General features: G+C 40.4%; 1 protein-coding gene across 1 annotated transcript; it reads left to right on the top strand.

Moving 5' to 3' along the window:
• Window positions 1–1,110: 1,110 nt before the first annotated feature.
• Window positions 1,111–14,112, top strand: LOC104280766 (protein CLEC16A-like). Its single transcript, XM_009878521.1, has 5 exons — window positions 1,111–1,311; window positions 1,844–2,002; window positions 5,004–5,150; window positions 10,510–10,633; window positions 13,925–14,112. Exons 1-4 carry the CDS (start codon window positions 1,119–1,121, stop codon window positions 10,584–10,586), a joined length of 576 nt encoding a protein of 191 aa, XP_009876823.1. The 5' UTR covers window positions 1,111–1,118; the 3' UTR covers window positions 10,587–10,633; window positions 13,925–14,112.
• The last annotated feature ends 377 nt before the right edge of the window (window positions 14,113–14,489 follow it).

Below are 14,489 nucleotides of genomic sequence, written 5' to 3'. Positions count from 1 at the left end.
GCTTTCCCCTGTCTTCTAAACCAAGACAACGTCTTATACATAACTTGTAAGATATCTGACCCACTGTTGTTAAAATACATCCTGCCCTTTCTAGGTAGCTATAAATAAAACAGCGAAATGCAAAATATATTTTAAAACCAAAAACAGCCCCAACTTTAAACGTGTTGTAATGATTTTTACACTTTTGTGTATTAACATTTTCTGTTGCATAAAACACCTGAAACCCAGAATCCGTAATTTCAGTCGCTGTGTTAACTTTTTTCCTTCCTTTTCCTCAGATAACAGTGATCTCATTGCTTGTACGGTCATAACAAAGGATGGGGGTCAAGTTCAAAGGTTCCTCGCTGTGGATATTTACCAGATGAGTTTGGTTGAGCCAGATGTTGCCAGGCTGGGATGGGGAGTAGTTAAATTTGCAGGCCTTTTGCAGGTAAGAGGAGTTTTGCTTTGGGTAGTTACTTTTTCTCAGCTGAAAACGTACGTGTATGGTGGAGAAATAGTAATACTAATATTAGGTTATATATTTAAGCTCAGTACCATGCTTACTTGTTTCTTCTGGTACTAGTCGTTTTTTTAGTTCCCGTCTTTTACACTGTTTGGGGTTTTCTGTGCTAATTAGAGGTGCACTTGAAAATGACGTCACTTCCCTAATACATATTTCAGTGTTCATTTGAGCACCAAATCAAATACGGTGGAGTCTCAAGCACTTTTCTTGAGTAGCACAGTGACAAACTCTCCCGAAGTTCTGATCTTCCGACGTGGATGGGGAAGGTGACAGATTGTAACTTCAGAATGATCTATGATTTCAAAAACTTTAAGAAGTTTCTCTCATTTATATTTCTTTCTTGCCTTATCCAGCAATGCTTTTATTTCCTGAAAATTTACTGTGCTCACATGACTTAGTTGAATTTTAAATTGACTTAGCCTCCGAGTGCCAATTTCTGAAGAACTAAATCCAAGGTTGTGCAACTTGCGTAGTCTTTTTTAAAATGGAAACTTTTTTTTATGAGCTTTAGTGGAGCTTTCATAGGGTTTTCTTTTAATATTGCTGTTTAGTTTAAAAGTTATAAATATTCATTAGCTACTTGCCTTCTGTTTCTTTTTAGGATATGCAGGTGATGGGAGTAGAGGATGACAGTAGAGCTCTGATCATAAAAATTCACAAGCCTGCATCAAATCCGCATTCGAAGCCCTTCCCTATTCTTCAAGCTACATTCATTTTTTCTGATCACATTCGCTGCATTATTGCAAAACAACGTCTTGTAAAAGGTCGTATCCAAGCTCGGCGCATGAAGATGCAGAGAATAGCAGGTGAATGGTCATTCTGAATACATGATTTTGTTATTCAATGACAGATACATGAAAGAAAGGCTGAAAAAGAAGGAATTCTTTCTTGTTACCACTAGCCGCCGATCATTTTGTAGAGCTCAGCGTTTCTCTTTAAATGTGATTGTGATTCAAAATTCAGATGCCCTCCTTAGGAAGCAGATGTCCTACTGCCTTAAGAATAAATTGGAGCTCAGCTTGCCTGAGCTGGATGGTGTCCTGATGGTACCGACAGTCCTTTCTGTTTGGATGTGGTGATGATGAGAAAAATGCAAGGGGCTTACTGTAATCCTGTTTTTTCTCCTCTGCTATATTCAGAGGCTTCATTAGTTTATATGTGGTGTGGACAGCAGTGGTAGAGAAGGTTGCCAGAAATGTTGTCTCTCTTCTTTCCAGTGCAATCGTAACTGTAATTAAGAGGTAAACGGAGGCGAGTTACGTTAAACAATCTAGTTTAGTCTTAATATTCGGAGCAAATTGTCAATGTTATTTTCACTTCTCTTGTGATTAAACATAGCTCTCCTGGATCTTCCTATTCAATCTGCAACTGAAGGCTTTATGGGTTTTGGACACAGCTCTGCACACCTCCCGTTTAGGTTTTATGATCAGTCACGACGTGGTAGCAGTGATCCTACGGTGCAACGCTCTGTTTTTGCATCTGTTGACAAAGTTCCAGGTGAGATTAGCATTGACTGACAAGCAGTTTTTAATTTGTGGTTTGTAACCGCAAAAGCCAAAGTGTCGATCTGAATAAACGATGAAATGCTTGCTGTGATATGTTTCTGAACACGCACCTTCAGGACGGGGCTTACGCAAAAATTTACCCCTAGAAAAACAAGTATGGCCTGAGGGTATATGCCAGGCGTGCTGGGAGCAATACATCCATGGCGGTGTCTCCAAGTACACTAGAAGTGTCTTAATACTTTGCTGCCTCCACAAATTGCGTTAGTTTACATTAAGTCTCACATACTCAGTATTAATGGGACACGTGTTAGTTGTGAGTGGTTCCTTCTTTAATTTGCTCATGGTTGTTTTCTTGCTGGATTGTAGGCAGTGCCGCCATACTGACTGTGCCTGGCGGTGTTCACCTTAGAGCTGGCAAAGGCAGAAAAGGGCCACAGCTACTCCTAAAATATAAACTTGGATTTGGCATTAAAGGAATGATTCTAAATCAAGGAGCACTTTGCTCTTTTGTCTCTGTCTATGTCACAAATTGACTTCTCTGCAGAGGGCTTTGTTTTTTGTTTGGGCTTTTTTTCCCAAGTGGTGAGTTTTTCTGCTTTTAGGTTAACTTGCTTTAAATTGAATCTCATACTGCTTGAAAGTACTTAATTTTGCTGTATCGTACAAAAAGACTCAATCTTGTTGCCGCTAAGCTGCCAGTCAGTTCACAACACTCAGCGTTTCTCCCTAAGTGTGGTTCAGTGATAATAAATTCAAATGCCCAGCTTGGAAAGCAGATGTCCTACTGCCTTGGGACTAAATTGGAGCTCAGCTCGCCTGAGTCGGGGAGATAGCAATCATAAAAGCATTTATATTGCTGGTCAGGTTTTTCTAAAGATAAGTGTACATTGTATGTCAAATAAGGAATTACGTTCCCATCATGACTTCCATGGAAAAGGTGTGGTTGGAAAGATGCCAGCGTTACTGTTTCGGAACTAGCCCTCTCTTAAGAAGAGTGCGCTTGTGTTCGTAACAAGTGACTTCATCTACTAATTCTTTTTTTTAGAGGGAGGGGAAGTATTGGGGTGGTGCAGCCCGGTAGTTTGTGTGAATGACCACACGCTTAATTTAGATTCCAGGAAATGGAGACTTCCACTGAACGCACCTGCAAATCCAGAGGGAAAAGTATTTTGAAGCTTTTGTTTGTTACTGAGTGTGAGCAACCAGGCACAGAACATGAACTGTTTCAAATGCTGCGTTTTTGAAATGCGTTTTATGGTAGCTAATAATATAATAAGTAAAACAATATATCAATCAATTTTTCTGATGACAAAATAAATGTCAAAAGCCTCTTTCTTCTCCCCTTATCCTCACTAATGAATGAATGAGGTTTCTTAGTTCCAAGTGACTTTCACAGGAATCTGTTTGTGCTTACCCCGTAATCAGGCCTGGAGTGACTTTGACTTTGAGAAAGATTTATCGTGAACCACGGCTGCTGTAAAAACAGCAGATTGGGATAGTTTACTTCAGTACTACTAAGCTACTTCTAGTGTGAGTTGGTTGAAGTGTCCCATGCTCCGTAGTCCTAGGATATAGTTGATTTTATAGGCCTGAAGTATATTAAGTATTTTTTTTTATTTATTCCTTTGTTCTGTGCAAGAATAATGCAGGACAACTGCATCACCTCAGCTGTTTTTTCTAATTAATTTCCAGCTAATATTTTTTTGAACCATTCCAAGTTTGGTATTTAATTACGGCTGCTGCTTTCAAAGACCCAGCTTGGCTGCCTATTTTTAATACCTATTTGTATTGCCTGGATCTCAGAATTACGGGGTGTGAACTAGGTGCCGATCTTCCTGTTGTCATCAGAGGTATTATATAAAGAAAAATTTACTAATTGTTTCCTTCTACTAAATGTCCAGTGTGTGTTTGCAGTGCTGCTGGACCCAATGGAGACACTTTTTGGGGCACTTATTTTAGTAGGATGTGTCTGAATAGCAATGTAATGCATTCACCAGTAACCTAAAGAATACGTTTCAGTCATCTTTTTGGCTCATAGCACGCCTCTGTACAAAATACTTTGCACAATGTACATGGAATAATTACTGTTTACTTTCTGATTCAGTGTAGTGTTGTGCAGTGAATGCATGATGTAGGTTCTGTGTACGTGTGGCTTCCAATCTTGACTAAATCGGTGAAATTAAATACTGCAAAGTACTTCCTTCCCAGGTTATTCAGTTCTGAGGCGTTGGATTTGAGAAACCAGGGATTTGAATTCCTTCCATGTGCTTCTTTCCCAAGTGACGTGCTTCCAGTGGAATTCCTTGTGCTGCCGATTCTCAGTACTTCCTCATATTGCATCTTGAAAGAGAAAGTGCGTTGTACGTGAGGAGGAAAGGAACTGTAATTAAGATTATTTTTAGGACATATCAAAGGCACAAGCAGAGGTTTGCAGAGGAAGAAAAAAGGAGTGGATGCGAGATGATGGCAGGAAAGAAGAGAATGCTACAGTGTAAAGAATTGGAGGAAATATTAGGCTGAAAGCCGGAAGACTTATTTTAAAGGTGCTCTTAGACGTTGTGTAGGCCTTTCTAGTCTTCAGACTGGGAAAAGTCTGACTTGTGAGAAGGTGGGTGAAAGCCACTGCCGGCCTAACCCAATGTTACACAGGCTTTCTGTCTGCGAGGTTTTTTGTTCACTTTTGACTTAACTATTTTCCTTATTGTTTAAGGTCTGTGATCCCTAATTTATTGATTATATCAAATACTGAAGGGTTTTGACGTGTTTATGCAAGCTCTAAGTTTTCAGTTGGTTTGAATCCCTTAACCTCTACTTCCTTGGTTTTTTGATTAGCATTTGTAGCATGTTTTCAGGCTTCTGGATGAAGGTGGAAAGAGGATCACGACGCAAAATTAGCCCCGCTTTGTGACATTTCCTCTTACCCTTTCTCATTTCATTCATGTAGGTTAACTCTCCCAAGCTAATGATTAACTCATCATTGTCCTGTTCCGCAGGCTTTGCCGTAGCCCAGTGTATCAATCAGCACAACCCATCACCAGTGTCCTCACCATCACCTTCCAGCGGCAGTGGGAGTACAGGGCGCTGTGATTCGGTGACGGCAAGCTCAACATCCACTCCTTCTGCTGCACAGAGCCCATCAGGTATTAAATCATGAGTTTTCAGCCTAGGCACCAGGGGATGTAGAGTAACTCATTGTAAAATAAAGTTAATACGGCGCTGGGTTAAAAACAGTAGAGCTTTATATTTCTTGAAATCACTCGATCATTTAGCTGAACCAGTTAAAGTAAATTGTGATGTGAATTTTAATGGTCTCTTCAGCTTTCTGGAACTCTAATAAGTACTCGACATCTTTCAGTAGTGATTTTAAGTACTGGTGAAATAATGGCCTGCTTTTCTGACTTGCAGTTTAAAGTGTTGTTTTGGATTTCTGTTTTTAAACCAAAGTATTGCTCTGCATAAATGTGTAATGTAAACTGTTAGCCTTTCCCTGCAGTGCCTGAGTTGGTCTCCACGTGAAGCGTGTTTGAACTGGATGATATTTGCTTTTGTATGTTTATCTGACAGTCGTGTTAATTTGAAACCGTGGGCCAAATGTGAAATATTGTAAAGCTTTTGCTCCACTTCTGAAGAGGTTTTGTTATGGGTGCGGAAGCAGCTGCAGTACAAACAGACTGACGGTATAAGGTGCACAAATGTAGCTACCACACCTTTGTGTTGAGCAGTATGTTCAGTGGGTATCTTTACACCAAGACTTCTTGTTGCATTAGAATGTCCCCATTCTTCCTTTTTTTGTGTAGTATTTGTAAAGAATCTTGTAATGGTGTTTGTCCTGAGTGCAAATTGTGTGTGAGGAAAAGACCTCAAAACTGGAGACTAAAGAAGTAAATCCTGACGGGTGCATACTGAAATGCTTTCATGCTAGAACTGACCTTCTCTACCTCATTTTGGTTGTACAACAACAGAGGTAGCTGAATTCTTAAGACGTTTACGAACAGCCCCCTCAGTTTAACAGCCACTTCCAATGCTGATCTCTCCTTGAAATAGTTGTTCTGGTTCGCCTAAGACAGACCATTTGGCCTCCTGTTTGGAAGCCTCGTGTAAATCTAAACTTCTCTGCAGCCCTTCAGGAAATGGTGCAGTCTCTGTCGGGCATTTGGTGCTGTGTGGGTTTCACTGAACACCATCAGGGGCTCAGTGTGCGTTGTATGTCCAAAGTGCCTTCCTGCAAGAAATACTGCAGGGAAGGGTAAGCAGAGGCTTCTTAGGAAGGTCTTGAATGTTCTGTAAAGCATTCTAGCACCCCGACTCTAGATGAAAAATCATCTATTACTGTGAGAGACTAACCTATCAGTTAAAATATTCCTACAGTATGTGTAATTCCAGAAAAATAATCTGGAATATTCAAAACTTTGAAAGGACCTCATTTTATTTCCTCTTTTGTTAAACGATTGTTGTTACCCATTCCCTTGATGACCTGGATAATAATACACAGAGAAGTGATATCACTTGTGGAAAGTTTCAGTATGGATTGGCACTGCAAGAAAACCTTTGCTTAGCCAAAGGTTTCTCCTCAGCAGTGTAGAAAGGGTCATCTCTGGTGTCCTTTACTGTATTTGAGTCCTCTGAGATCTGGAAGTAAAATGCAATTACAAGTTCTTAGCAGTAGTAGCTAAGAGAAAACTGTGACAAAAAAGATAAAAATTAAAAATCTGAATTATTTCTGTTGCTGTAAGCAACATGCTAGTTCACAGAAATGTGAAGCAAGACTACTCCATGTTTCAGACTGAGGTCTTTCAAATGCATGTAGTCTGACTTCTCTGAAAAACAGAGTGGATCCAGAGCATGTGTTCCTTCATCTAGCATAAAAAGATGGTGCCTTGGTGAAGAATAATCATAGACTGTAGTTAACAAAAGGAAAATCTACTGATGCAGTATGCTGGCCTTTGTAGAAATAAAATCCTGTTTATTTTTCCTGCGATTTGAAAAGCCTGATGACAGGAGGCTGAAAAAATCAAGAGTAATAAGAAAGACAAACAAGAAAAGCCTAAACAAACTCTCCCCACCAAAAAAAAACAAACAAGAAGACACAAAACCAAAAGAAATAAACCAAAAAATAGCAGAAAAGGTTTTGGTGTTTCTTAATAGTCTGGTTTCAGTCTGCACTTTGAGTTAGGTTGCGTGAACTGCCCACTTTTAGTGTGACCACCATTGTGGCTTAATCATAAAGTATGTTCAAAGTGCAACGTGTCATGCACGAGAACAGTCTTTGGATGGGATTAGGTTTTTTTTTTTGCACAGGATCTAGCTGCCCTGATGTAAATGCTTTAGCAAATCTAGTAGTGAGGATACAACTCTCTGCCCGACCACTGCAAGCATAATAACCTTCAGCAAAGTCAGTGGAAAGGGAGAACCTGCATCAGCTACGTGGGTCCCGAGTCCGCAGCTTGCGTTGACCTGCTGCAGGGAGGGCTCTGGAGCTCAACGCCTGGATTTTGTTCTCGGAGCACAGTAACGAAGAGGAAGACAGTGAGTGTCTGTGCATGAGCAGGCGATGCAGTGCCTCGGGACAGCGAGCAGTCGGTTCTGCAGTTGGTTCTGGATGAATCTAATCTGCATGTGGATTACAGATGGGTTTCTCCAACCCAGGGAGCTTTGACACTTTTTGCTAATATGGAGTTTCACATCAATACTGTTGTCTATTCCTGGAAATAATGTTTCTGCCTTAACAGGTTTGACCAGTTTATTGCACGTTTGTAATGAACGGCCTCATGGATGTTCTCCCACTTACAGTATTTATATATATAATTGTGATTTACACCGGAAACTGTTGCCAAGAACTTGACCGTGAAAGAGATTATTTATTTGATATCTCTGGGAAGCTGTTGAGTAGACTTCTGCCTGAAGAGAAGTACAGAGCTGAAATAAGTGATGGTGTCTCGCCCACCGTCTGTATTGTGTCGGGTCTCACTGACCACTCGGCTGAGTTACGGAAACCCACTTCAGTGTAAAACAGTGCGATTTCCCCTGAGCCTGTTAAGGACAGTTGAAACTCAGCTGCTTTCCTCTTACTTCTGAGAAGCAGAGGAGAAGGCTTGCATGATGTGAAGTGGCTCCTTTAATGAGGAAGTAGTAAGCAGCTGATGAAGAGCCAGCAGTTACCAAGATCTGGTTTATGGCCAAGGTAGCATTTGGCTGCTGCCACCATCCGTCACATCTGCATGTCTCTTCTCATTTCCAATTCCACGTTAAACATACTCACACATCACACATACGTTCTCTCTGTCCCTCCCTCCTTCCCTGCTCCCTGCTTTGTTCTGGCAACTGCTCAGGTTGTTCAGCACGAAGAACGTGTTAGATTGCTCAGGAATTTCAGTCAAGAAGGCCAGACAAGGTAAAGAGAAGTGCGCATGGACTTCAAGCAAACTACCTCGACTACCTTCCTTAAGAGCAGCATCTTAAACCACAGCAGCTGTTTCTACTATAAACTTGTGATTATAATGTCCTGTGCTACTGTCTGTTGAAAGATTTAAACTATTCAGAGCTTCATGTGCTCGAGATGGAATTTGTAATCTTCACAGAGTTATTTCAGGAAATAAGATCTGGAACATACACCCTGACTTGCCCATGAAACAGTGATGAATGACAAATTGCATAATTATTAGTCGAGAGAAAACAGTGTTAGAAGAGAAGCGTATATGTTAATGGTTAAATGGTAAAAGAGTTTTCAGCAATGTAGCACAGGAAAAAAAATAATTCTAATTTGGTGTTTTGTAAAAATGCTTTACTTGTTATCACTTGTACCTGCATTGAAGAGTCGCACAGTGTCATGCGTGAAGAGGGAGGTTAACTGAGCTTACATGTAGTCGCGTGGTGCTGTGCCTGTTTCAGTCATGGGAAGAGAACAAGAGCTGCATTAAGTGCTTTGTGATAAATAAAACCAACTTTTCTGATTGCAGAGTTTATCAGCTCTCCTACCTAATAACTGTCACAATACTTCACAGTACAGGTATTTTAAAGCTTAGCAGCTTTCGCACTTGCAGTGTTTGGGAATTAAGCTTGGCCCTTTGCAAGATCTCCATTCCTTAAAATTTGAAATGCAGAAGCTGTCCCTTAGAGAAAGCAGAATCCTTAGCAGGACAGAAAAAGCAGTATCAGGTTCTGCAAATGTCGCTGTCAGGTTGGTTTTTTTTCTTTGTATTGGTGTGATTTTTTAAAAAAATTATTTATTTATTTTAATACCATGCCTGTTTGAAGGGTTGCCATGCCTAAGGTGTTCCCTTGCTAGGCAGATTTTAATCATCAGGCTTCTGAGTGTAGAATATGGTCTCTCCTTGGCTACACTTGCTGGAACCGGGCACTTCTTTCAAGCGCTTTTAGGCTGGAAGTGCTGCATATGCCAAGGATTAAGATGAAGAAGGTGTGTTACTGTAAGTTAGCAGTCTTCTAGAATTATGTGTCTGTAATGTCTTCTATGCTTTGTTTTATCACTTTTTAAGTTGTCTTAAGCCTTAAAATGCAATTAGATTTAATACTTAAGAAAATGTTTACACTGGAGCAGTGGATATTGAGGACTTCAGGAGGCACTGATCTTCTACGCCACTTCTGCTGTATTTTGCACTTCTTGGCAGATACTGATGGTAAAAGGTCTAGAATAAGTACAAATGGCAGTCCTGTGTTGCAGAGAACATGTTGGATTCTGGTGTGTAAAATAAAATTTATATCTTCCAAGGAGAGGATGATTAGTGAAGCATGTAGAGCCTGTGAAACCATCCCTGTTTCTTCCCTCTACAGTTAGTAACCTAAACATGGTTTGATTTCTTCTGTTTGATGATGCTTGTTATTTTCTAACTAGATAAGGATGTACTTTTGTTTCTAGAAAGTTTCTTTTCTAGAAACTTTCTATGCACCAAGCATTATCATCTGAACTGCTGCTATCTTTTAAAACGCTCTGGTTTGGCTCTGTTATAAACTCCATCTCATACTTAGGTTTCGTGGCATAGAATCATAAGGCTGAATGAGCTGAAGTATTATCACCTGCACGGTAGTGCCACCTCTTACGGTTTATGGCCAGCGGAAATCAGAATAAAACTGTGTGACCAGAATTTGTGACAAACAGCTTCTCTCGAGGTTTCTGAAGCATGCGAGTAGATTGTCATGCCAATAAATGCCTGCCAGTCCCTCCTCAGCCTAAGTGGTGTTGGTATTGCTAAGACATAACCCAAACTGTATTGCAAGCACATAGGTAAGCGAAAAATTAAATTTGGTTAAAATTGCTTTTTTTTAAAGAATTAATACTTCCAGCTTCAGAAGTATTTCCCTAAACCTGTGAGAGTCTTGGGCGTGGTATCAAACTGCATTCATGATACCAGCAGTTACGGATGTGTCCTTGTCACTTATACTTGTTGCTGCTCTAACATTTATCCTTTGTCTTCATTCCAGTTTCCCCTCCCTTGTGTCATTGTTAAGGCCTTCGTATGATATCGCTGTGTTTTCCTCTAGTAAGGTCTGGCAGGAAAGGACGTCGGCGGGTGTTTAGTCTGTCGGAGGCTGACAGTCACGGTGGACACTGGGTTTAGGTCTTCAAGCAGCAGCTGCAACAGAAACTCCCGCAATATCCATTCAGGCAGGTTCCTCCATAAGCTTTCCAAAGCCCGTAACAGTTACTAGGACACATTTGATTGCCACGCTGACAGCAATGACAGGGAGGTAGGAAACCGAGGAAAGCGTCACAAATATTTGTCTCTGCTGTTTTGGGGAGGGGGGGACGTTGGGGAAGCGGTAGCTAGCTGGTTCTGAACGCCTTACCTGCAGTTTCTCCCACGTTTCTTGACTCTCTTGCCAAAGACGGGGATTCTGCTCTCAAGCCTCCAGCTTCAAAGCAGCCATGTCTTCATTTGCACAGGGCCAGCCGTGGCTGTAGTGCCATTTAGTAAGCCCAGGCTCCTCAGCGGACAGCGATGCAGGCTAGCAGCAAGAAATTGGTTTGTAACTTGGCTAGAGTGGACAAGCCTTCAGCGTAAGACTGTCCATGAACTGTGATGGCACCAGTTTGATTTGTGTCGTCATCAGCCTCAGGCAGATGGCTTTAAGCACTGTTCAGTTGCCTGAGGAGGTGGGGAGGAGAAGCAGATGCAAAAAGGATGGAAATAAGCTTCAGACTATCTTCTTATTTATGTAACCTGTTTTAACTTGATCTGATTAATTTCTTTTTTTTTTAATTGTCATGGCATGAACACCCTTTTTCATCTTTATGGATTTACTTTGCATATTTCCATTTAGTGTCCTGTTATTTATATTTTTGTTACCCTTTCATAGTATGTTGCATTACAGCTTGAGACGCTTCTCTGTAGTTGACATTCCTTTTCTCCCTTTTCCTCTTCTGTCTTCCTTCTAGTAATAATCATCCTTACCATAAATTAATATAACAGAAGTTGAGTGATTTGCCTTGAATTGCTTTTCCGTAATGATAATCTTGGTAACGTTGTGGAAGCCCTGAAAAACATCTGAGGTTGCTGAAACCACTGCACTCGGAGAGAGCTAGTCAGACCCCAAAACTTGCAGACTGACACCCTGTTTTCAAACTTTAAATTTGGGGTGTGAGGAGGTGTTAGAATTAAATTTTAACATCACAACTGCCATTAAGAAACTCACTTCACTCTCTCTGGTTTTTGTTGCAGATCTGGCTTATATTTTTTTGGCCAGAACACTTTTGCTTTAATACATGGGGGTTGTGGAGAGGTAAATAGAAATGCCTTTTTCCCGTATTAGGTGGTGACTTTTTGATATGTAAGAGTAGAGCATACCTTGGTGACTGGTGATTTTATTCAGGTCAAAATGACAATTACTTTTGCTCTTTCTATGCAAAAGTCAAACTGGAACCAAGTGTTAGGGGTTGGGGTTTTTGAAAGGCAATTACTAGTTTTATGTGCAGTATAGACAGAAGTTCCAGATCATGATCTCTAAACATACCGAGTGTCTTGAAACTCTTTTGGATCAAGAGCTTGGTACCTGTCTGGATTCACTGTGGTATTAATTTAGATCCTGTTTGGAAAAATTTGGAGACAATACAGCATAACAAAAGGATATGCACATCTTTCATGATTTCAGTGAATGAAAGCATTAAGAAAATACATTAATTTTTTGGGGGGAGAGGAGTGATTTAAGAAATGGACTACAGAATCAGAAGTGAAATAGCAGAACTGCAGTAAAAATGTGCTGTATATAACATTCCTAGGCAGAATGCCATTTATTGATTAAACTTTATTTAACCAGAATGTTTCAGCATCCTGAATTTTGGTGAATATTCGTAATTATAATTAAGACGAAAAATAATCTTGGCAAAGAATGTTTGATATTCTTTTGAGGTTTTATTAATTCAGAAGGTAGAGTCACCACTAAGACTCAGTTTTGTACATACCTAAATGTTTGTATTTCTCTTGGAATGCAGAGAAATGAGGCTTTATTCTGTTGTTTAGCAGTTCATTTTCCATGCAGTTGCCACATTCCCACTAAAGCTTCTTGACAGCTAAAAAGAAGAATCTGCAGTTACTTTGAATCTGTCCTTATTTTTCGAAAATAATCAATGATGTCCCTTTTAATTAAAAGGAGACTGCTTTTTACAATCTATAAATTCTGTTTTTATTCAAGTGAGAAGCTTTAGCCACCGATTCAGCAAAAAGTAACAGAGTGGTTTCTAAAGTGAAAATACACCATTGTTTGGGGTTATCTTACCAGAAAGGTAAAAAAAAAACCAACCCACAATAATCTTACTGTTATTCCCCTGATACCTTACTGATATCCATTCCATTCTCAGCTTTGTTTGTATTTTTTTTTGCCTTATGTTCATGCCTTCTGTTCTTTTACAGGATTAATTGGAATCATATTGAAACAAATATTTTTAAGATGACTATGTATTAAAAACAGAACCCAATTCTTAGCTTCTGTGTTCACTACATTGCCTTGTAGGCTTTTCTACAGGTGCCTGTACACTTGAACACATGCTGTTTGTTCCTAGAGCTCTAAAAATGGTCTGTCTTGAAGCTGGATAACCGCTGCTTTTAATAGCATCTATTATTCTGGTCTGAAAAGGGGAAAAAAAACCTGACGTGCTAATAAAAGGCTGTCTTGGCTCATTCACTCTCCATCTGAGACAAAGGAGCAGTTTACTTGAGAGTTAGCTAGGCTGTTAAGGGGGGAAAAGGACAGTACAAATAGCTGTTAAAGCTATTTTCACTGTGTGAGGGCTGTAGGTGCACATCAGACTTGTGTGGTATGTGATGCTTATTCCTGATTTTATCTGTACCGTGTGCTCCCTGCCTGGGAGCACAACAAAATCGAATGAACGCGAGCCTGGATAAAACCAGGCTGGTTCTGCAGCACTTTCCAGTTAGAATGAGCACATCGTTCTCTTCCCGGTTCTTCCGTAGTTCTGCTTTCTGTGGTCAAGGTGTCACTTAAAAGTAAATCTGGAGAATGAAATGAGAGAATGACTTCCAGATTTTTTTAAGACACAAGCCACCTCTTGAAAAAAATTAGTTACACAGGATTCTCCTCATTCTTTTTTTAAAGAGCTTCTTGATGTGGAGTGACTGTTTGGTTTAGTCTACACTAAATACTGGAGAGGCTTTCTTATTTTTTCACCTCAGTTTCCTCTCTCTAGGAATATTTCTGATATCGCTGCATATTCTAATACTGAAATTTTCTGGTTCTTAATTGGAACATCTGGCATTTTGCTATGCGTTCATAATTTGGTTTATTTCTAATTACTAAGAAGTGAATGTGTGAGCTTAGTGCTTCACAGTTCTGTATTTTCCACCCAGTTATTCCTAAGTATTCATAAATAATAGTTTGCTGTTAGGTTTAATGGACATACTAAGTTGGATATTGATTGTTTCTCGGTGTTTTCTTTTATTAGATGACGCCTCAGCTGTAGAGCAGCCTCAGATGACCATTTCTGGTCAGACGATGTTGACTGATGAAACTCTTTCAGCTGTCTCAAAGTCTACTAAGAACACTGTAAAAAACAGTGACGTGGAAACAACAAACCTGTCTCCTAGCCTGATTCCTGCGCAGCAGCCCACGATATCGTTAATAACAGACGACAACACGGACACGCTCAGCGTGGAGTCTCTTACGCTGGTGCCGCCGGTCGATCCATACAGCATTCGAACCTTTGGCTCCATTCCTCAGGCCTCTTTGCAGTCGGAGGCTGAAGCTTGCAAGGCAAAAGAGGCGGAGGAAGCGCGTTCTGACTAAAGCCAACCGGCAGACGGGGGTTGCAGGGAAGCAAAGCAACCAAATTCCTCGTTGTCTTTTTCTTCGGGAGTGCTGATGCTTCCTGGAGGCCGAGGGGCCATCGGTGCGTGACAGGAGGCCTGCTGGTGAAAGAGCCTGTGGGCAGCTTTTGCAGTAAACATCAGATGCTCAACATATTTAAACTGGAGAAGAACAAAAAATAATGCTGTTATACAAGAACGTGA

Source organism: Apaloderma vittatum, unplaced genomic scaffold, assembly GCF_000703405.1.
Source record: "Apaloderma vittatum isolate BGI_N311 unplaced genomic scaffold, ASM70340v1 scaffold15841, whole genome shotgun sequence".
In the NCBI taxonomy this organism is placed as follows: domain Eukaryota; kingdom Metazoa; phylum Chordata; class Aves; order Trogoniformes; family Trogonidae; genus Apaloderma; species Apaloderma vittatum.
The sequence above is the reverse complement of the archived record's forward strand: the minus strand, read 5'-3'. Positions and strand labels throughout refer to the sequence as shown.

What these genes read in the sequence shown, in the direction of transcription:
- LOC104280766 (XM_009878521.1), top strand. Translation starts at nt 1,119, where the DNA reads ATGGGAGTAGAGGATGACAGTAGAGCTCTGATCATAAAAATTCACAAG. An exon ending in ATCTGTTGACAAAGTTCCAG is followed by an intron (nt 2,003 to 5,003) that starts GTGAGATTAGCA and finishes CCTGTTCCGCAG; the next exon opens with GCTTTGCCGTAGCCCAGTGT. An exon ending in TGCTGCACAGAGCCCATCAG is followed by an intron (nt 5,151 to 10,509) that starts GTATTAAATCAT and finishes GTTTTCCTCTAG; the next exon opens with TAAGGTCTGGCAGGAAAGGA.